Consider the following 22,137-nt stretch of genomic DNA (forward strand, 5'->3'; position numbering starts at 1 on the left):
TACAGCAATTAATGAGCATTGCAATTGTTGTCTACAAATCCTACTGGCTTAGGTTTTTCCATACATAGGCCGAGATTTTCTGTGCCCACCAGCATCGGGAGTATTCGGTGGCATGAGTGGACAATATGGCGTGATCAGTTTCATGAAAGTGTGAAACCAATTTGTGATCATCCACTTATCTCGCCATTGTTTCCCGCCATCGAACATCGGGAACCTCATTGTAATACATATGCATATCATTATTAGGCCAGCCTGCCAGAATTGTCACCCCTCCCACTGGATCATCCGCCTATGTCAGCGGGAAAACAAGACGATGTGTTCACAACAGCACATAAGTGACGTGCACTTGGCAGGCTGCACTTCACATGGGCTTTGAGGGTTTGTTTGCCTACCTTGCTTCAGTCAACACTTGAGGTCATCAGTGTCAGGCTTCACAGAATGCACCACATCACTTTTAGGGGGGGCTCATGGCAGGTGTCTCTCTACCAGGTCAGCCATATGTAGGTGGTTTTTCAATGGCTGCCGAACTAGGGCTTGCTTGGGGAAGGGGGAGAAGTGGCCTCAGGCAAGGGAAGAGGCCGCAGGACGAGAGCTGTACTGGTGAAAGAGGGTAACCCAGGGTGTGTGTGGGGCATATGTTGATCTGTGCAAGTGGTGAGGGCTGAGGAGGCAGTCTCCAGAGAGAATGAGGCAAGATGGAGATGTGATGATGTGTGTGAGTGAGTGATGACTTTGAGCCGGCAATGAGTGGGACACCAGTGAATGAGTGATGAGCTTGAGTGTGTGAGTTTAGAGTGATGAGATGGTTGCCATTCCCTGGCTGCGAGCATGAGATCATTCATCCTCTATCTGCATTGGATGGCCAAACTCTTCTCTGCAGTATTGGCACTGATCACAGTGCCACCACCTCCCAAGCCTGGTTGGTCACGTAGCCGTCCATCCTGCAGTTAGAGAGCCACTAGAAGACATCATGGCAGGCGTGTTTCCTGGGAATGCATAACTAAGTCGGTGGGTTTGGGAGGATACACTGGGATGATTCCACCCATGGGCAATTCATGATTGCTGCATGATTGATTGACCACAGGAAAGTTGACTGATATTGCTGATATGCATCTGTGGATCAATTGTCATATTGTGAACTAAATGAAAAGAAATGAATAACTAATACTGGAAAATATAATTATTTATTGCTAAACTATGTTCTAACTGCAAAATTTGAAAACCAATTTACTTTGCATCCAAATAAAGACTTGCATTTATAAAATACCCTGTCACTTGGTCAGCAAGCCCCAAAGTACTTCCCAGTCAGTGAATTACTTTTGAAATGTTGTCTTGTGAGCAAACATATCAAAAAATTTGTACACAGTGTAAAGGAAAAATCATTTTTTCCTAATATTACTGTGGGACACTGAAGTAGACTTGTGTGTGTATGTTCATGTGCATGCATGTATGTAACTAATTTAATTAAACTGAAGACAGTCAGACTGCACGGTTTGAATCATCAAAGGGGCTGGAGGTAAAATCAGGTATTTTGAAATGGAAATGGATGAGCCAAGTAGGACAAGTAAATAGGTTAGAGCTAAGATTTGCATTTGTAGATAAGTTGAGAGCTATTTGAATTTCAAAGGGAGATGACCACATATTTTACAACTGGCAAAATCATAGATAAATAAGGCAAAGTTAATAACTTTATTTTTCCTGAAAGTGGTCACTTTCAGGATTACATGAAAGATGTTTATATTTTCAGAAAAGTAACTTCCAAAGCAAGGCTGCAGTAATGGGATTTAGAAATCAAAGGGGAGAGATATATTTAAGGAAAGGTTGAAAGCTGTGTGTGAGCCGCCATGTGAGATCTCGCAAGGTGGACGGTGTGAAGACAGATTTGTGAAGGGCAGCCTCTAGCCACCCACAGAAGTGTTTGCCTGTTCCAGAGAGTAAGGTTTTGTTAAAAGCCTTGGATTTTCAGAGTTGAATGAGAGAGAGAGAGAAGCTGTGAAATACTTCCCTTATAGCAACAATGGATGCCTTGCAGTAATATTACTGGATGTTTTAAAGATTAAGAATCTATTTGGACTATTGCCTGAAAAGGGTGTTTATTTGGGAGTCTAGTTAGTAGATATTTTGGGGAATGTAAGGCTAAAGTTAACTGTGTAACTGTAATCTCGTGTGTTTAAGTTTTAACTATTTTGTTAATAAATGTTTTAATTTAATATTTAAAATCTCCAAAGATGGTAGTGGATTATTTACTTCTGACTTCAGTGCACATACCTTCTCATAATAAATACAAATTGCAAAATCATTGTGATAGCTTGGCCAAGTTTCTCTTTGGGATTTGGTCAGCCTGGCAATTGCCACCTGCCATATCATAACAACAGCAAAGTCCCATAAACAGTGATAAGGCAAGCAACCAGTTAATCAGGATTTTGGTGCTATTGATTAGGGATGAATGTTGGGATCTTTTATGTCCATCCAAACAGGCATGACAGGCCTCAGTTTGCTGTCTCATCTGAAAAAGGAATGAATGTGGGGGGTTTAGGTACCATAAAGATCACAAGAATTAGGAGCTGGAAAAGGCTATTCAGCGCATCGAGTCTGCTCCGCCATTCAAAAAGATTTTGGCTGATCCGATTTTGGCCTTTACTTTCCTGCCCGTCTCCTATAACCCTTGGCTCCCTTGTTGATCAAATATCTTCCTAGCTCAGTCTTGAATATATTTAATGACCCAGCCTCCACTGCTCTCTTGGAAGAGACTAATGACCTTCTGAGAGATGAAAGTTTTCCTCATCTCTGTCTTAAATGGCAGATCCCTTATTTTGAAACTGTACCCCCTTGTTCTAGATTCCCTACTGAGGGGAAACATCCTCTCAGTATCTACCTTGTCAAGCTCCCTTCAGAATCTTAAATGTTTCAATAAGATCACCTCTCATTCTTCTAAACTCTAGTGACTGTAGACCCAATCTGCTCAATCTTTCCTCACATAAGACAACCCCTCATCCCAGGACTCAGCCTAGAGAAGCTTCCCTGAACTACTTCTATTGCAAGTATTCCCCTCCTTAGGTAAGAAGACCAAAAATGTGCACAGTACTCCAGGTGCATTCTCAACAATGCGCTGAACAGTTTTGACTAGAATTACCTACTTATATACACCAACCCCTTGCAATAAAGGCCAACTGCCTTCCTAATTACTTGTTGTACCTGCATGCTCCGTCAAACATCAGATGAGAGGCACCCTCTGCATGGTCATACACCTACACCCAGCCGCCTAAAGTCAAGGAATAGCTTCATGAACAGTGTTGTTCCATTACAATCAACCCATCTGAAGCCCGCATTGCCTTGTGGAAAGACTGGCTCGCCAGTCCCGGCAATGGAAATTCTACCGGATGAAAGCCTTCCCTCCCAGGAGCTAATTGCAACTGGGCAACCTGGAAGTGCCTTAACAGACTTAGGACTGGTTTTGGTCATTCAAAGGTGTCACTAAGCAAATGGGGATATACAACCAGCCCGACAACTTGTGAATGTGGAACTGAGCCACAGACTATGCAACATCTCCTGCAATGCCTATCGCTAGAGGAAACCTGCACTGTTGCAGATCTTGCCGAATTCAACAACAAGGCGCAAAAATGTGTCCAGTTCTGGCTGGGCCATGTATAGACTGTCCGTGGACACGATAAGAAGAAGAATATTTGGGTCATTAAGAGAAGGACTGTGAAAGCTGCCATTTTTTTGTTGTCACTGGAAAGCAAACATTTGAAAATCTTGAGCTACAATTTTAATAGAGTCATAAATTACAATGAAAAATGGATGATCTCCTGCATGTATGGATATGTAACTTCTCATTGACACCAATGACAGATTGTAATGTAAAAATCTCTCTTTTTTGTCTCTATTATGCTTAAACGTGACATATTTTTAATACATCAATTTTTGCCTGATTAAGCCTCTGTGAAGCAACTCAGGAGGTTTTTCAATGTTAAAGGCACCACATAAATTCAAAATGCTCCTGTTATTTTGAAGCTGCTTGCTCTTGGACAGTTGACTTCCCTCTCTTGGATACTTCCCTCTCTTCAGTAAGATCATGAATTTGGTGTGATATTCTATTTCCCCATTGGTCAAACTTCACAATGTCACTGACAAGGATTGCCATGTAACATACAGGTTGTCTTCAACCAGCAGTAAAGCAACCTGGGATGGAGGATGGAGCTCCTGGGGTGCCCAAATTATTTTTTAATGAAAAACACTATCAAACTTAGCTTGGTTGGGCCTCAGGCTCTGTTGCCAATGGAAATGGATTGTGCATGGCTCACGCTCTTGACAATTTTCAATTTAAAATGGCAATCATAGTCCTAGGACCTCTATTTGCATATTGAAATTGCCTACTGACTGAAGCAGCCTTCTTTATTTTCTTAGAATACCTATTTACAGATATACTCCTATGAAGTGCAAGAATTCTTCTTGTTAGGGATGTACTGAACTGTTTAACTTGAAAAAATCATGTACTCCACAAATATTTCCCCAATTATATAATTTCCACACTCCTATCAGATTAGAATATTCCCCGATTGTGTTTTTGTGCTAAGCAATTATTGTAAAAACAAATCAAAGCACAAGGAAAGAAATTAAAATCTTTAATTTTTCGTGATTAGTCCCCCACAATAATAAGACAGGACAGGTCAATTTAATTGTTTATTGTTTATAATGTTTGCATTGGTTAAAAAGCATACTTTAAAATTTTAGATAATTATTATTTACAGAGTGATGCAGTATCACATGTGTGACCAATAGCCACAGCACCCCCACCCCTCCACCCCCCCCCCCCCCCCCCCCCCAATGGCAGTTATAGTACTAGGGGATCTTGACACTCTTTTGGTTAGGCCACTCAACCATTCTGGAGCATGGGTACCATATGAAAAATAACTAATTTTTATACCATTGCTTTCTATACTTCCTTGTCATCAGAAAGGGAGTTACAATTACATTACACTTCTAGCAGATTGAGCCGTATAACATATGAATATCTCACAGCCTCATCATATAAAACATAATGTACACAAAACCAAGTTTCCTTTGTAGCAGTACGTGTGGTGGCCCCACACTTACAGTAAACTCTATGTATGGCTTTACAAGAGTACATTTTAAAGTACAATTTGCATCTTATTTATTTAAAAGCATTTTAAGTGAACGGGTTAGTGTGCTTACGATAGCCGTCATGGTAATTGAATGTCGCGCTAAAACCTTAACATTAGGGTCGATGGGGGCTGCTCCAGATACTGCTTCAGCAGCTCTCAGTAGACAAATATAGTTCATTACAACCTCGTCTACCTTAGCAACGATTTCCAGTTGCTGTGTTTCAGAATTCATTACTTTAACTAATCGCATGCAGGCTTCTGTTAAGCAACACAGTACTTGGAAGCTGGACGTCATAGCTAAGAGCATTTCCTCTGGGCTTTTTAATGCAGCAGCCATTTTCCTGCAAGCACTTCCCAACTCTCTGGATTCGACTGACAACAGTTGCTTGTATTGGCTAAATCGAAGTTGATGAAGGTCTGCTTTGACATGTTCTTTTTGTCCAATGCTTGCCTGTAAAAGAGACAACAGTTCGCTAGCATCGTTCTGTGCTGCAAGAAATCCACCTGGCAATGCGTACACCTTTTCTTTTAGAGCATTAATTCGGGCAATCCTGCTATCAAATGCCACTTCATTAGTGTCTGCATGTTCCTCCTCTTTGCCACTGTTGCAACCAGTCTCCCTGCAAGACCCCACAGTAGGTCTCCAGGCATTTACAGCGCTGGAGAATGTACAGAACGCCTGAGATGAACTGGAGAAAAGATGACTTTGGTCCAAGCAAGACAACTGGCCCTTACTCCCATAACCATCATCTTCATCATCAATGTCTTTATTAAGGAAACAATAGGTAAAAGGACCGTGACACTTCCAGTTGCTCGTCTCCGCCTTTGGAAAAGGCAATGGCTTAATGTGTCGAAAATCCTTTTGTACTGAAAATATCTCCAATGATCTCCGACTCTCCTTTCTGTCTCCAATAGTGGAGCAGCATGATGAATTTGTTGTCACTGATCCGTGAGAGTGGCTCTTAGATAGTCGGTCGCCCAGAGGAAGTTCAACTCTTTTCTGTACAGGTTGAGGATCAGCTATATCGGGGAGGTCGGAATATTGGAATCCTATGGAAGTCTTTGATTTTTCTAATAGGGTTTCTACGTTTCCCATTCCTTGTGTAACACTGCTGCTGCAACGTCTCAGCACCTTCTTTCTGGGAGGAATTTTAAGGCTTCCTCCATCAACTTCACAGGACTTTCTATTTAGTGCTGTTGCATGCACTTGTTCTACTTTGGGAAGATCAGGTGACTCTTGGCAGGTACTTGGCACCTTTGTATCATTGAAAATGTTTGATGGCAGAGTAATGTTGTCGACATTGAATTGATTAGTGAATGCTGAAGTTGCACCTCGTCTTCCTCCTTGCTCAGGCTCTGTGCAAGCTACACTAGGGGTGGCAGAAAAACACAGAGAATCATTAAGCATCTCCTTGACAACATGCTGCAATTTACAATCTGGGTTGCACTGCTTGTCCTCAGCAGAGAGCTGCTTCTCATGAAAACCTCCAGGCAGAGCTTTATCATTCTCACTGGCAGCTCCTTTACTCAGACTGAGACATTGCTCAGAATGCAGATCTTGTCCTACATGTCTGTCAAAGCAGTCAACTTGTCTCCTTTCCTTATTAATTGTTTCCTCAAGCTGCCTAGGTTTTTGAATCCTCTGTTTAGCTACCTCATTCTCCCTCCTCAACTTGGATGGTAAGGATGTAAAAAAAATATTTCTAAAATTACATAGTGAATTCTTAGGTAATCTATTTTTACTTGATGGAAATAAATCATGGTGTCTAACATGACCTGAGTCTTTTGATCTTGAAACTAATGAAGGGAATGTTAATGTATTAGACCTATAATACTTAGAAAGTTTTTTATGATCTTTTACACAGTTATTTTCATTTGGGAAAGTGACTGTTGTGCTTTTAAGATTAGGAAATGTGCTGAGTTTAATTTCTTGAAATGAAATACTACCATCAACAGCTTTTGACTTACTTGCTCTTTCCACCATATCTGTATTCAAATTTTGAGAACTAACTTGATGAGGTGAACCTGACAAAAGAGGACTAGTTTCTTGATCTCGAAAATAATCATTCCCTTCACTCTCCATCTTACTTTCAAATCTTAAATGTTGCAGCTCAACATCTGCGCAAATATTATCTCTGTTTACTGAGGTACCTGTGGTTTCTTTAATCTTGGGTACTCGGTGGCACCCATCACGTATGGTACCAAATATTGGTTCAGCATTTGAAGGTGCATGCGTATTATGGGCTGTTCTCCTATGACACATGGCTTCAGCTTGGGGATGCAGATCTTTATATGATGTTCCATGGCTTTGAAGCAAAAGTGTTCGCTGATCTTCTGAGATGTAGCCAAGGCCTTTTAGAGAAGTTTCCGATAATATGTGCTTAATATCAGTTGTACAGAGGGGGGAATCCACTGGGGTGGCACATGTACTACTGCCCGTACTACAGGCTGCATCTACTGAAGAACACTGGGAACTCTGCAAAGAGTAATGACCCTCGCTTTGTAAAGAGGACATTCTTTTTGTCATATGGTATTCACAAAGTCTCGTCACACTCTGTTCAGCTTCTGGAAGCTCTGATGAGTGATCATCAGGGAAAAGCTCTGTATCTTCTGAATCAGTCAGGTGTTTAGTTGAAGACATGTAAGTGGTATCAGAAAGAAAGCTTTCATCACGTCCAAGCCCTGAAGTGCTGGCCAAGGAACAACGATCATCTATTTCAGTATCAGCTTCTTTCCCTTCAAGTTCCGTTCTAGAAACTATGCAGGATTTGTGAAAACTTTTACCATTAATTAACCCTGGGAAATGCTTATCAGCCATCTTTTCCCCCGAAACTTGAAACCAGCTTTGTGTCTCTCGACGGAAAGTAGTGCTTTCTAAGTCAAAGGTGGCTGTGCCATGACTGTTCTTTGTAATCAACGTGTTGTATTTGCCATTGGATGACAAATCATCGCCCAGTTCTGACTTTCTGTTTGTATGTTGCCTTTTCACTGATACATTACCATCAAATGCTATCTTGACACTAGTATCACCTGTTTTGCTTTTTTGCTTACTTGGGCAAGAATACATCAGAGATCCCATCTGCAGTTTGCTGAAGTAGTCGGTGACAGATTTGGTCTCCATTGTCTCTGGCTCCATCTCAATTTCCTCAGAAGGGAGAATTTGTTTTGAAGGCACAACTTTGGACTTTGCATTGCTACCCCGTTGAGCAGTCAAGGAATGTGTGGCTTTTGGAACCATTTTAGAAGTGGGCCCTACATTCTCGTTCTGAGAGATTGGGAATTCAGTTTGCTCTTCTTGAAGCTGTTGATAACCTTCACTGGTGGCCACAACCATATGCATGGAACCCTCAGAATGCTTCTGTGCTGAGGCTACCTCAGAGCTTTCAGTCATTTCAGAGGAGTTCGTCTCATTGCCAGAATCCGATGACGACTCAGGACTATAAGCTCTTAATATCACTACACCTGTGTGCCATAAGAGAATAAACACCCAATTAATTACTTCATCATAGGCACTTTTTTAATCTTAATAAAATAGGTTTATTAAACAAACTGTTTAGCATTCTTAAATTTCAGTGCATAATAAGCATCCAGTCATGAAATATCAACTAAGATTGTTCCATTAGCATGCCAGATCAGAAAATGGGATGACACACTGATGGCAAAATTTGTTCTGGAATGTTTCCAAGTTGTTAACAAGTTTACAGATGGAACATTACGACAGTCAATGAATAAATGTTACTATGGTGAAAGAACCTGAACTGTCATCTGTTTGCTGAATGGACTGCTCCTCAGAAGCTGCCAGTGCTTCCAGTGCTTGCAAAGTGGAAACCACTGCATCATCCAATGCTTGCTCACCACTCTGGTCTTCAGCCTGTGTAGGAATGGCATCTATGAGTGACACAGGGATGTCATCACTTGGAGAACATTTGGTTTGGACAGTCTCTAGTGAACTTTGTGCTGGTTGATGCTGGCCATCTTCTTCATCTGAGCTGTTGTCTCTGAAACCAGGTGGAGGGGCAGCTATTGCTATATTCAGTGTGTGAAGAAGAAAATCATCTTCATCGTCATCATCACCTCCAGGTGGAGGAAGTGACGTTAAGTCTATTATGTCATCGCTAGATCCAGATATATTGAGAATGTCAGTTTTGTCTGCCTCTCCAAGTGGGATATCTTCCTCACAGCTGGCCTCATCTTCATCCTCAGCATCATCTGTGGTCTCTGAATAACAGATGTCATGTAACAATGGCTCTTCAATGTTTTCTGCACTCGCAAACATTCTGCTATCATTGATGTTTGCATAAACAGCATTTGTGTCAATGTTATCTACATCGATCCCTGGGAACGAGAACTCTGAGCATTTAATATCACTCGCATTGGCCAAGTACATGGATGTCTGTTGGTCTAAATTGCTTGGACTATCATCCAGCAATCGTTCATATCCAAGGTTTCTTGGGTTAAAGGCAGCTACATTGTGATCCTCAAAGACAAAGGATACTTTTGCTCCCCTTGGAGATTCTTGCACTGTTTTTGTATGTTCTATCCCAGAGGAGGACAGCCTGTTAAAAGCTTTGTTTTCAGCTTCCATAGTATTTATATATTCAGACCCTAGGTGACTATGGTCATTAATATCAGTAATCTCAGTTATTAAACCCCCCCTGGAATCTTCATGGTAAATTGAATTATCTGAGAAATCTACATTTTTCTGCTTTGATTCTCTAATAGATGATGGCTGAGCATCTTCCTTCTTAGACCTGGCGTGGCATGAACTTTTTGGTAAATAGTTCCATTCTAAACTGTGCGTTTTATGTTTAGTCTTGTATTCTGGGCCTATGTAAAAAAAAAGAGATGGATAATTATTCACAAACATTCCGCATCATTATTTAACACATAAAATACAGAATACTTTAATATTAACAATTACACAAACAAACTAGTTGCTCTTCTGTGGCTTTGCAAGGGAGAGTGAAAATAGGGTGCAGACTTCAGCTAAAGTGGAATCAGAGGATGCAGGATAATTTTGTGAGAGCACACAGACATTAGTTGGTCCCCATTTTAAAGTCATACATTCTGTTCTTGTTTTATACTTCCGTGATAAATTTCCCTGTCCACTTTGTTGTCTATGCAAACTTGTTCTACTATAATTGCTCCAGTCTGACAGTGGTCTGCATGCTATGCTTCCAATAATTTCCTAGCAGATATTTTTTGTAGGTTGCATTTGCTATGCTGCAACTACAGAGGGTGATGTCCCAGGCAGTTGCCTGTATCAAGGATGGCACAGATCAAGCTCAGCTGGAAAAAAATTGTTATCGCTGTCTCTCACTCGCCGCCCCCACCGAACCATTGCTGTCTCGCTCACTGCCTCACTCACTGGCCACTTGCTGCCTCCCGCTTGTCACCCCTCTCCTGACTCCTCACTGTCCTGCTCACCACTGAATTTGGTGCCCCTCTCCCGAGATCTCGCTACCTCATTCCCAAACCCTTGTTACCCTGCTCCCAAACCCTCATTGCCCCGCTCCTGACTCTTCAGCGAGCAAGGCCATGCATGGGGTGGCAAGCGACGCAACGAGGGGTCGGGAGCCTGAATGGATGGGGGGTGCGGGGGGGGTGGAATCAGAGGTTGGTGGCATGAGGAGGAATAGGGACTGGTTGTACGGTAGCATGGGATAGGAGAACTCAGGGAGAAGCTTAGTGGAGGCGCAGTGCCTGATTGCAGAGGCTTCTCAGGCAGGTCCCTGGACCAGAAGGTCAGCATAAAGGCATTCACCTCCTGAATCCACCAAGTCCTTGCCTTGGGGAAGTTGCTGATAGCTCCCTGACACCCAGAAAAAATGGCCGATTGCAGCTAAATTGAAAAAATACATGATAACAGAGTTTGCACCCTCAGTATCATATTTAACATTCTAACCTGCTTCCTTGGGTTGGGTTGGCTGCCTGTCCAACTTCTGGCCTCAGTTAAAGCCAGAAATGGATGAGTTGGAGTACCTTACTTTCCTCCTTTAAGACACTTCTTAAAACATATCTCTTTGTTGCCAAGTTTTTGATCACCTGACCTGATATGGCTCGGTACCATACGTTATTTTACAATCCTTCAGTAAAGAGCCTTGGGGCATTCCATTAATTAAAGGTGCTCTATGAATATACATTGTTGTTGTTGTTGTCAAAAGACACAACAAACACCAATAAATCCAATGTACCAGCCCAGCATTTCAGTTTATAAGCTATTGGGTTTGATACGGCGCTGCTGATCTGTCAAGGAACTACTACAAAGGTAGAAATCTGTGCTGCTCCTGTCCTCTGAATGCAGAGCAGACATTGATTTGAGATGCCATAATAAACCAGAAAAATACTAGAAACTGAGAAATCATTCAACTGCAAGGGAGTATCCTATCTGAACAGTTGAGAAGTAGATGGGTAAGGAAATAAAACCGAAAATGAAAATATAGATTTAAAATAATTTACATATTATTGAGGTAGATTGAAGAGGGAATTATGGTGACAGCATTGAACACAGAATATGCTCTGAAGTTTATTTAAATTCCCATTGCTTTAAATTTCTTTAGACATTAAACAAGGACAGAAGGCAAATGCGGCAAAAAGCATCAAATTAGAGAGCTTAAGAATCAGCACCATTTCCTGATTCTTTTCCAATAATCCTGCCAGAAGGTGCTTGTGCATGTCCGTCTGTGTATGGGCTGGCTGTAGACAGGATTGAATTTGCCCTTGATGTTTCTTAAATTGAATAGCTTCCCTAAACTCATTGTTTAGGGTCGCATATGGTCACATAGCTACCTATGAACCACACCTCAACAATGTTCAGTGCTTTATGGGAGCAGGGAGCAAGTTGGGGAGAAAAAGTGGGTAAACAAGGGTGTGCATGGAAGGAAACAAGAGCCTTTTAGTAATTAGACTTTAGGAAGTTTAATGCTAATATTTACAAATTGTCACCTCTTCACAAAGGTAATCCTAAGATCATCACAGGGAAGGTTTTCCTTTGCATCACAGGTGCAACAAAACTATGAACTATTTATATTTCTTTAAATACAGGGCACGGAGGAAATCACCCCACCAACAATTAGGAAATTATAGCATAAATTCAGTTTCCATGTATTAGCCTATTGGCTTCCACTAGTGCTTTCAGTAGTTAAAAATGCCTCTCTGTCTAATATACAAGTCTCTACCTCTTGCCCCATGTTGCATCACTATGGGGCAAGCTGGTAGGCTCCAAGCAGCCAGCACAGAGATTGAACCTGTGTTGTTGGGATTATTCTGCATAACAATTTAGTCATTTAGCCAATTGAGCTAATCAACTCCCAATACACAAGTCACTCCCTGATGTGTGGAAGTAATTACTAAATCAATGTTTTGAATGTAATAAATTCAGAAAAATTGCACGCTCACATCTAATGATGCTACCTGCTTCATTATTTGCAGTGCATTTGCCATGAGCCATATTAAATATGGAGCGTCTTGAGTCCACCAACAGCCTGTAGTATCCAGCTGTCAAGCAGGCAAGGTTCATTGCATCTGTTGACTCCATTAATAATATGATGGGCTGAAAATAAAAAGACAGCAGCTTGAGAAACTTGCACTAGAGATCGAAAAAAATTATTTCAATTCATTAAATCAATGAGCCCTCCCTTATTAATGGTAAAAAAAACGTTACACAGGACATTGGCCATATGCGCTGACTGGCACTTAGTAGCAATCTCACATGTATGGATCTCCTTTCAAAGTTGGCAGTGACTGTAACTATGATTGAATCAGGATTGTCACTTGCTGTGTTTTGTTAAAACCAAACCTACCCCCTTGAAATGAAACATGAAATTATATCAAATGCATTCATAGAGAAGGTGATAAGGTAAATCATGAAATAAAATCTCACGACCGCAGTGTGTTGAGTTAGAACATGCAAAATTAATATCAAATTCAGGTCAAATTGACAAGATTTACTTGCCTGATTTAATAATGAGTGGATATTTTCATCTCTTTCATTTTTGTTTTTGCAGTTATTTAAATTCCAGACTCCCAATGTTACTGGCAATTGAAAATGCACTTATTGGTGATAAAATAACAAGAAGTGGCTTGAGAATTTTGAGATTTAATTTGTTGTTATTTTCTTTGGGTGGCTATCCATTGATCCTCCCACTCCCTTCACCACTTAACTCCAATCCCCCTTCCAAACCTGACATTAGAGTGGTTGCTTTAGTGAGACTTTTCTGCCTCTAAGTTTGCCTCCCCACCTCCAATGAAATGGCAATTTCTTACCTTAACATCCAATACATTCAGCTCAACTCTAACATTGTTTTCCTCTTCCGAAAACATCTCAATCTTGTTGACGTGGCTAAAGTCAGCCAGTAATGCTACAAGGTGTGTTTTCGCATTGATTACATGGCTTATTCCATATCTTGGTCCCACTAATAAAGTGACTTCAGAGTGCTTCTCCCCTTGCTGTTGTAAACGTTTAAAAAAAGACAAACTAGGATCAAACTTCAGTGCTTCTATATTTTTTTTAATTCAAAAATCCCGCAAAATATGTGCAAAGATTTTAAATTAGGAACTGGAATTAGTTATACAATATTCTGAAAAGATACAGTTTTATTTACAACTGAAAGAATGTCACTCCATTGAAAAAAATAGCCGACTGGTTCTTCAGACTGTGTATTTCAATCTGTTAGTTCTCATGGTGTCAAAGTGTGGCTTACATGACTTACAAACATCAGCAAGATTGTGAGACTGAAAGACTTGGTTAAACTCACTGACAAGTTATCATTCATTGCAGTATGTGGATTTTTTGTTAGCAGATTTTATTCTTTATCTTAATCTGTATGTAACAGTTCTAATTGGATAGGAAAGATTGCAGCATGGTGTAGATAAAAAAAGTCAATAAAAATTATAGCAACACAACAGGCAAAGTTATCTGTAAAGGGCTAAAAGGATTTTCCTTACAAAATGCAGAAATACATGGCATGCACTCTCTATGACTGTGATAAACTGGGTTACTTTTAATGATTGTATTCAAATTCCTGTAGAGCTTGCAGGAGAAAAACCCAAAAATCTGGCTACTTATGAGTGGGAATGAAGAATATAAAGGTAAAGATATATCAAGATGATTGGGTCCTCTATGCACCAACTGATTCCTTTGCTGTTTGAATATAATGATGTGCTGCTACCTGTAGGACGTTGTTCACAGTTGAACGATATGGGCTATAAGGTTGGAATGAAATTCCGGAGTATAATTTGAATATTTTTGGGACTCATGGAGGCATTACCAATGAAGAAGTAGAAGTACATCAGAGGACTGGTCAGGGGCACCTGTGGGACATCATGACAGGGAGACAACTGAGGCTGGCAGGACATGTATTTCACCTCCCAAATGCACAATTGCCAGGGTGGCAGATGAATGGGCACCACCAGATGGAAGAAGAAGATGGGGCCAGCCAAAGAAGATCTGGTGAGGTACATTTGAGGAGGGCCTCCAAGAACGGGACACCGCCTGGGCTGGAACAAAAGAGACTGCAACGGCCAAGGGCTGGTAGCAGAGTCTTCCTGCCCATTGTCCTGCAGGGGACGTGAGGAACTAAGTCTAAGTCTAAGTAAGTAAGTCATGGAGGCAAATTCACACGATCATTGGTTAATGCTCATAAAGACAAAGGGTCTGAAACTGTTTTGTCAAGAATTGGTAAGGAATATGCTATTAAGTTATATAACAGTTTCCTGTATGTTATTAATATAGGTGTAAAAGTAAACAGTTGATGCTTTTGATAAAATAGCAGATAATGGAATTTAATACAAATGTACTAACATGATTGTTACGAAGATCACAAAATAAAATTGCAGTATTTGAATAGCTTGTTTCGAATCCAAACTAGGGATACTTGGTGTGGGTTTTTTTGGAAAGTAATGTTTAAGTCACATGGTCTCTTATTAAATCCTTATCCAGAGAGTCAAGAAATTAATCTCAGAAAAAGGGCCCACTGTAATGGATATTTTCTTAGTCATACACACATATGGTGCAGAATCATCTCAAATTTGCATAAAGTGCGGTAGATGGTGGGAAAAACGACGTTTTACCCTCCGGCTGCAATGGTGGGTTTTTGCGCCATATCATCTCATTCCCGACACATCCCACCTCATTAATAATGCATTCCCAGGAAACACACTGGATCGCTGGCAGGGTGGACGCTGAATCACCCGCCCTGCCATCACCTCAGGCCTTCAATAATCCTGGTGCCATTTTTAAAGGGGCTTCTGCATAGAGCTAACACTTTCTAAAGGATAGGAAACTGCTGCAAAGTCATGGCTACCTAAGGGAGGAAACATGCTGCCCCCAAATAAAGCAACGCCTCTCTTGGGTGCCTACTGGGTGCAGTGGAGGTCCGCCATGAAGTCCTCTACTCCTGCTCTGGGTGAACACCAGCAAGCAAGATAACCAATCCAGCATGGGAGGCGGTGGCAGCGGTGGTCAGCGCCTACACTCTGAAAAAGAAGACAGCCCAGCCACCCAGTGCCGAAAGAGGATGAATGATCTCCTCCGCTCTACCACTCTTCTCATCACTCTCAACTCACACGCTCTCAAACCCATCATACATCCACAGGGGTCGCACTCACTGGCAGTTCAAGGGAGATCACCATTCATTCTCTCACACTCACCTGCATCTGCCCTGCGGATCGTGTCCTCATCCCATCCATGGCACCACTCACCACTCACACATGCCAGGAATCCTTCTCATTCTGACCTGGCAGGCGTCCTGCTTATACTCTGTCCATCCGTCTTCGTGCAGGACAAGCTGGCACACAACAAAAGGGAGAGATTGCAGACAGATGGAGGAATACCTGACATCAATGTCCTCACAGACTTTGAAAATGGAGCATCCAACTGGCTGGCGAGGATCTGGACCGGTCCTGTGCTGATGGTGAGGTCAGCGGTGTTCGACCAAGTGAGGATTCAGCAGTACAATATCTACCAGACAACCATGCTGTGACTGATGTGTCCTCTTTCACAGGCCACTGCCATGCACTAATTATCTCTCCTTGCTTTCACAGGCACATCTGGGAAGCAGCTGAGGGAGTCCACACCCAGGTCCTTGACTCAAGCCCTGAAGATACCTCGGAAGAAGAATCTGATGATACCCTAATTGAAGACCCATCACAGCGCTCATCCACACCCTCCACCAGCTCAGAGGCACAAACCTTGGTGGTACCTAGATCTAGAGCAGGCTTGGGTTCACAATCTGGTGGTCACCACATGGACATGTGTCCGCAGCAGGAGGAGGCAGGTTCAGCCAAGCTCCCTGGCACTTGGAGGACTGCTGAGGAAGAGGTACATGTGAGGCGGGAATCACATGACAAGCCTCTGGATTCGGCCTTGCAACTCATTATGGAGAGTCAGCAGAAAGTGGTGGAACATTAAGCAGAGCTGTTGGAAGCCCTCAACAGATTGGAATGCGGATCAGCGAAGTACGTCCGCCTGCTCTCTGATGAAGTGGTGCCTGCATGTGTATGCATGGAGGTCTCCATGGGAAAGATGGTGGATGCCATGAAGACCCTGGTCCACTAGAATGCGGAGATGTGTGCAGGCCTGCATTCCATTACAGGAGCCTTGGGTGAGTTCTTGCAGAGGCAAAGCGAGAGGGAAACGGGGCACCTCGATGTTCTTACAGTTGCTCCTTCCCCTCAAGGTACCAGGCCGGGGCCTTCGGGCACCCGGAAGGAGGAGGAGTGGCAGCTGGATACCCTGGGTCATCCACTCAGGAATCTCAGAGGCTGTCCTCTCCCTCCGAGTCCCCTTTGTTTGTGGCCCCCTCAACCTCGTCCTCTGTCACTGCAGAGGGAGCAGCTGGCCCACAGGAAGACAGCCAAAGCAAGCAGGGGGCCCTCAAGACCTTGGCTCTCCAGAGGACGCACACAGAAGTAATCAGGTTCAACAGGGTCAACCATTGCATAGACTGTCTCCACCCCTGCTGTGGTTGTCAGGGCAGTTCCTAGAAGAAGTGGTAGGCCTAGAAAAATTAAGAAGTTCTGATCACAAGTGGTTGCATGGGTGAAGACATTTTGTCACTTTATAATCTGAAAATATATTCACTTTCACTGAATAATGCGTAATGATGCCCTTCAGTGTCATTTACAGGTTTTGTGAGTCCACCCCGTGCATCCCCCCTCCACTGGCAGTTCATCTGCTCGCAGCCAGACCATCAGTGATCCTGGCGGTGAAGTGTGTGGCAAAGCCTTTCGGAGCCTTGTGCAATCATTCACCCACGCACATGGAACCTTCATCCATCATACCCATCTCACTGTCCTGAGCATTTTCACTGCTGCCTTCTGGGGTTATCTTTCAGTTGTCCAGCTGAGCTGAGCTGCATCTCCGCCCACCCACTGATCACACTCCCAAGCAGCACCAGTGCCCGTCCAACACAAGGCTCCGCTCACTTTTGATTTCGACAACCATGGTAGTCGTTGTGTTTCTGATCAGCTCCACTGCCCTTTCCCCTCCCCCAGTCACCCATGTCCTTTCCCCATCACCGTCGACCCCCTTGCATCACCTTCCACCTCCCCACTGTTGCCTACCAACCCGAACTCTTGTCTTTCCGGGATGTCCAGGTAAAGGTGCATGTTCCCTATCCTCCCGAGAATTCCACCCCCATCCACATTGTCCTCCCCGACCTCCTCCTTCCCACCCCCAGGGTCTGTGTCTCTGTGTCTGCCTCCGAGTCCCAACCAATTACCCTCGCCGTCCCTTCTACTGCTACCATCGCACCCTCACCCGCCCACCCTTCTGGCTGTCTGTTCCCCTTCTCGTACTCACTCTTCCCTCCTACATTGCCCCCCCCCCTCCCCTCATTTCACTTCCCAGGAGGCTGTCTTTGACTCCACAGACCCATCCCTTGCACTTTCGCCTGGGCATCTCCAGATCCCTTACGCACTCCTCCACCCAGACACCTTCCTCCCCCTGGGCTCCATCCCTCCTCCGAACTCCCTTCTAGCCCCGGACACCTTCCTCCCCCCCACACCCTGACTCCTTCCCCCCTCCAAACTCATTCTTCCTCCCAGGCTCCTTCCCCCTGTGAACTCCTTCCTCCTCCTGGACTCCTTCCTCCCTCCAGACTCCTGCCCTTACACCTACCTCCCCACTTGCAGCATTCCCCACCCTGTTACACCCTCCTCCCTCTGTGCTCCCTCCTCCCCCTCCCAACCTCTGCCCCTGACACCCTGACATCTTTGTTACCCCCCACCACAACCTCAGCCTCCCAACACCATCATTTCCCACTCCCCCACTGACAACCTCACCCTCCACAACACCTTCCCCCAACCCCACCCCTAGTACACCTTCCTCTCCCAGTCAAACGTGGACATTCCTCTCCTACCCCACACAGCCCCCACAACATGCTCCTCCCCACTCACAGCTGGACCTTCCTCTCCCCCTCCTTGCTGATCATCCATAGCAGACCACGGCCAAGACCATGATGTTCTGAAGCAGACCCGAGACATCAACGGAGCCCTCCCATCTCCCGTGAGCTGCTTTGTGGCGGGGCCATGTCAATAAGAATTCACCCAGCATGTGATGCACGTGTTCCTCCAGGGCTCGGTTGCTGTAGGGCTCCAGCATCTTCTGCTCTTCGGATATCCGTGATCTGAGCAAGGCCCTAACAGTAAGTCCCAACTTCTGCACGTCACACTTGTCCAAACATGAACTGAGCCAGCGTGTATTCCCACCGGTGTAACGGTAAATCTGGCGTTGGGGGGATGATTCTGGTGGGGCCTTACTTTGCATTCCATTACTGGGCCTCCAGCAGGAGTGGCGTCCTGCCATGGTGGACACCATTGGATGATCCCGCTGTGCTTTCATCCCAGCATGAAACTGATTTTTGGCCTTGTCGCCATATTGTCCCCCCCTACCCAACGTCAACGGGGCCAGAAAATTCTGGCCATAGAACGTCAACCTCTTAAGCATATGGAATATTACATGTACAAACAATCAGTGCCAAATCCGGACTGATAACACTTCTATGAAGCATGTCTTACTATGTTACAGGTGCTATATAAATGCAGGTTATTGTAGGTTGTGTGAAGCACCAAGGCCAAAACTTGTCCTGCCAGCCTAATGCTCATGACTGTAAGTCATGTCAATGCTTCTCTCTGTCTTCCTACAGAGGTGCACAGGAGCTTCAAATACCAATGCTCCCTTATATATAATTTTGCTACCTTGACCTCATCCCATTATCTATCACAAGCTTAGAGGTGAGGAGAACTGTGAGGTGAATGTCAACTAATGATTTTGAAAAAAAAGTATGACATTTTGAGTGCTTAATGTAATTTACAGCTGCTAAATTAGACATGGACCTCCTCATAAATAAAATCGAAAACTGTTAGTGCTTTATTCTTTTTCTCTTTTCTTGCTTTTCTCTGAAGGGAAATGAATTTCAGTATTTTTTCAGATGAGGGCTGTCAGTACTGTGGCAATGGCATACACGGTCATGGATCATGCACAGCAGGCTTTACTCTACATAACAATGAACCATAATCCAAACTTCAAAACAGGAAAGGTTGAAGTTTTCCATTTCCAAGCTCGGTAACTTAACAGCTCCTCTGAGTAAGACTGTCAATTCGGTGCCAGTTACCACTGAATGATGGACAGTTTTCTAGTGTGGACATGGGTTCAGACTGCTAAATCTAGTTTCACTGGCAGAAAAGAGGCTTTGACGTTATCAGTCTGAGTCTGAATCAAAACCAAGCTTCAAAGGAGAAAAGGTTATTTTGTGACTTCTGTGAGTTCCCAATAGAGAATAATAATAAAAAATATGCATTTCCTAAGTCAGGATTCTCTGAATAAACTCATAGGTGACACCTCCATTGCATATTTTTTGCTGCAGTAATGCTTCAACAGGCAATGAAGAACATAACCACAATTCATAACAACAATAGCATAAGAAGTAAATCATAAAGATTTTGAACATTCAAGAATATCAACTTTAAGTAACACTCAAGTTTTCCTATATTGTTGCAGTACACTCAAGGTCATTAAACCAAAATAGAGATTTGACATCTGAAGACAGTGAACCATTGATTTGGATTAGAACTTTTAAATAGCACTAATTTTAGCAGCTTCTTTGGAAGTCAGTACAGCAATATAAGAAGTTACATTCATAAGTCTTGCTTGTAAGGAAAGTTTCAGTTCTGATCCAATAATCTAATAAATTGCCCCTAATACCTTAGGGTGTGTGTAAAGTGCCTAGTCTCAGAGGATTATAATTACAGACTTTTGGTCCCAGTGTATGTCAGCATATGTATTATTGAAGAAAAATTAAGATACATTACCACCAGCATTGCTTTAAAGACTCGGCCTCCATACAAACGCAGGTCACTGAGAAATTTTAAGTAGTGCACCTTGGCTTGTAAAGCAGAGAGCTGTAATAGAAAGTAAGAAACTAATTTTGAGGTAACGTGTTACATTGAAGAGAAATGATGAATTGCTGCCATTGGAATGTGCCCAGTTACATAGCTGGGTAAAACTTAGTGCTTAAAAATTATTGGTATTTTGAAATCAGGAATCCCAATATTCCTGTCAATGTAGAAATTTGTACTGGAAAAAAATATCAAAACAGAAACAAGCTTAACTCATACTTATTGATACCCTGTTTTATCACCAATAATAAAATCCATCAAACGCCAGTCAGATTGAGTTCATAATGGACCCTTTATCATACACGTATTAAAACATAGGATGCAGCATTTAACAGAGTGCATGGTATACTGCTGAAGGATCTACTAGGCAAGTTTCTACTCTGTTGGTGATAAGGTTGGAAACAATGGTACATGTCTCTTGTGTAAGTAACACCTAGTTCCTGCATACTATTGCAGAATTCATATAATAGTGTCAACTTTCACACAGCTGTGCAATATTTTATCTTTTGTAGATACTCTACCTTTTTGCCTGGAGGAACAAGATTTTGGTTTGCTTTCAGGATGTGGGAAAGTGCTTTCTTCACATTCTTTTCCTTCATGCTTTGCAAGACCATGGGGGGAAGGAATGTTTCAAGGCCCCATTCTTTCCTGGGAGAATGTAAGTCAAAGGACAGAAGTTATTCTTTCTAAGATTGCTTCTAAATTTCATTTTTTTTAATGGAAGAATTAATTAAGTGAAAATATAGTCGTGTACATGATTTGAACTCAGCCTTTTGGTTCACATAGAATATAAAATGGTGGAACTTTAAAACATTCTTTCATGCAGTGTGATTGTTGCTGGTAAGGACAGCATTTGTTGCTCATCCCTAATTGCCCTTGAGAAGGTGGTGGTGAGCAGCCTTCTTGAACAGCTGCAACCTATCTTATATATGTACACCCACAGCGCTGTTAGGAAGGGAGTTCCAGGATTTTGACCTAATGACAATATGAGTAATGATAACCAGGAAGGGACAGAGTGCACAAATATAAGAATGCACCAGCAATTATGGTCAGAGTAGGAAAAAATGGCTTTAAACCAACAGAAGTGGAGGAGGGTTCAGGTAATGGGGGATTTGGAAGTCTAAAGATAAAAGTTGAGTCAACAGGAAATTATACCGATGTGGGTAAAGATAAGGTGAGTGGGACAGGAAGGGCAGAAAGTTTAACAGTAATAATGAATTAGAATGTAAGGTCCATGTAGGGAATACTAGGAAAAAAAACTGAAGTCACTTTATCTGAATAAGTGAAGCATCGCATTAAGACAGATGAAGGAACGACACAAATAGAGATAAATAGTTCAGATCCAATCGCCAAAACAGAGACGTGGCTGCAAGGTGACCATGATTAGAAAATAAATATTCCAGGGTGCACAACATTTCAAAAAGACAGGCAGAATGGAAAAGGAGGGGTAGCCCTGATAATAATGGATGACAAAAGGACATTTTTGGCAGAGTCTAGGCTTAGAAAATCAGCAAGTTGAATCAGTATGGATAAAGATTATGAATAGCAAGGGTCAGAAAATGCTGGTGGGAGTAGTTTACAGCCACCACCCCCCCCACCCCCCTAGCAGTAA

The 22,137-nt window shown here is 42.8% G+C and overlaps 1 protein-coding gene across 2 annotated transcripts in view; it reads right to left on the bottom strand.

Annotated features, from left to right (window-relative positions):
* Positions 1 to 4,825: 4,825 nt before the first annotated feature.
* The window catches only part of frmpd4 (FERM and PDZ domain containing 4), a 441,501-nt gene continuing 424,189 nt past the window's right edge, over positions 4,826 to 22,137 (bottom strand). The window contains exons 10-16 of one of the 2 annotated variants that reach the window (XM_041210629.1): positions 21,047 to 21,173; positions 20,439 to 20,528; positions 13,392 to 13,574; positions 12,525 to 12,678; positions 8,880 to 9,953; positions 7,278 to 8,588; positions 4,826 to 6,491 (exon numbers count right to left, since the gene is read on the bottom strand). In XM_041210629.1, coding sequence (XP_041066563.1) covers positions 5,152 to 6,491; positions 7,278 to 8,588; positions 8,880 to 9,953; positions 12,525 to 12,678; positions 13,392 to 13,574; positions 20,439 to 20,528; positions 21,047 to 21,173 — 4,279 coding nt within the window. In that variant the 3' untranslated portion in view covers positions 4,826 to 5,151. Of the gene's footprint in view, positions 6,497 to 7,277; positions 8,589 to 8,879; positions 9,954 to 12,524; positions 12,679 to 13,391; positions 13,575 to 20,438; positions 20,529 to 21,046; positions 21,174 to 22,137 lie in introns of both variants that reach the window. The other variant, XM_041210628.1, reaches the window with a different exon arrangement.

Source organism: Carcharodon carcharias, chromosome 18, assembly GCF_017639515.1.
Source record: "Carcharodon carcharias isolate sCarCar2 chromosome 18, sCarCar2.pri, whole genome shotgun sequence".
NCBI lineage: Eukaryota > Metazoa > Chordata > Chondrichthyes > Lamniformes > Lamnidae > Carcharodon > Carcharodon carcharias.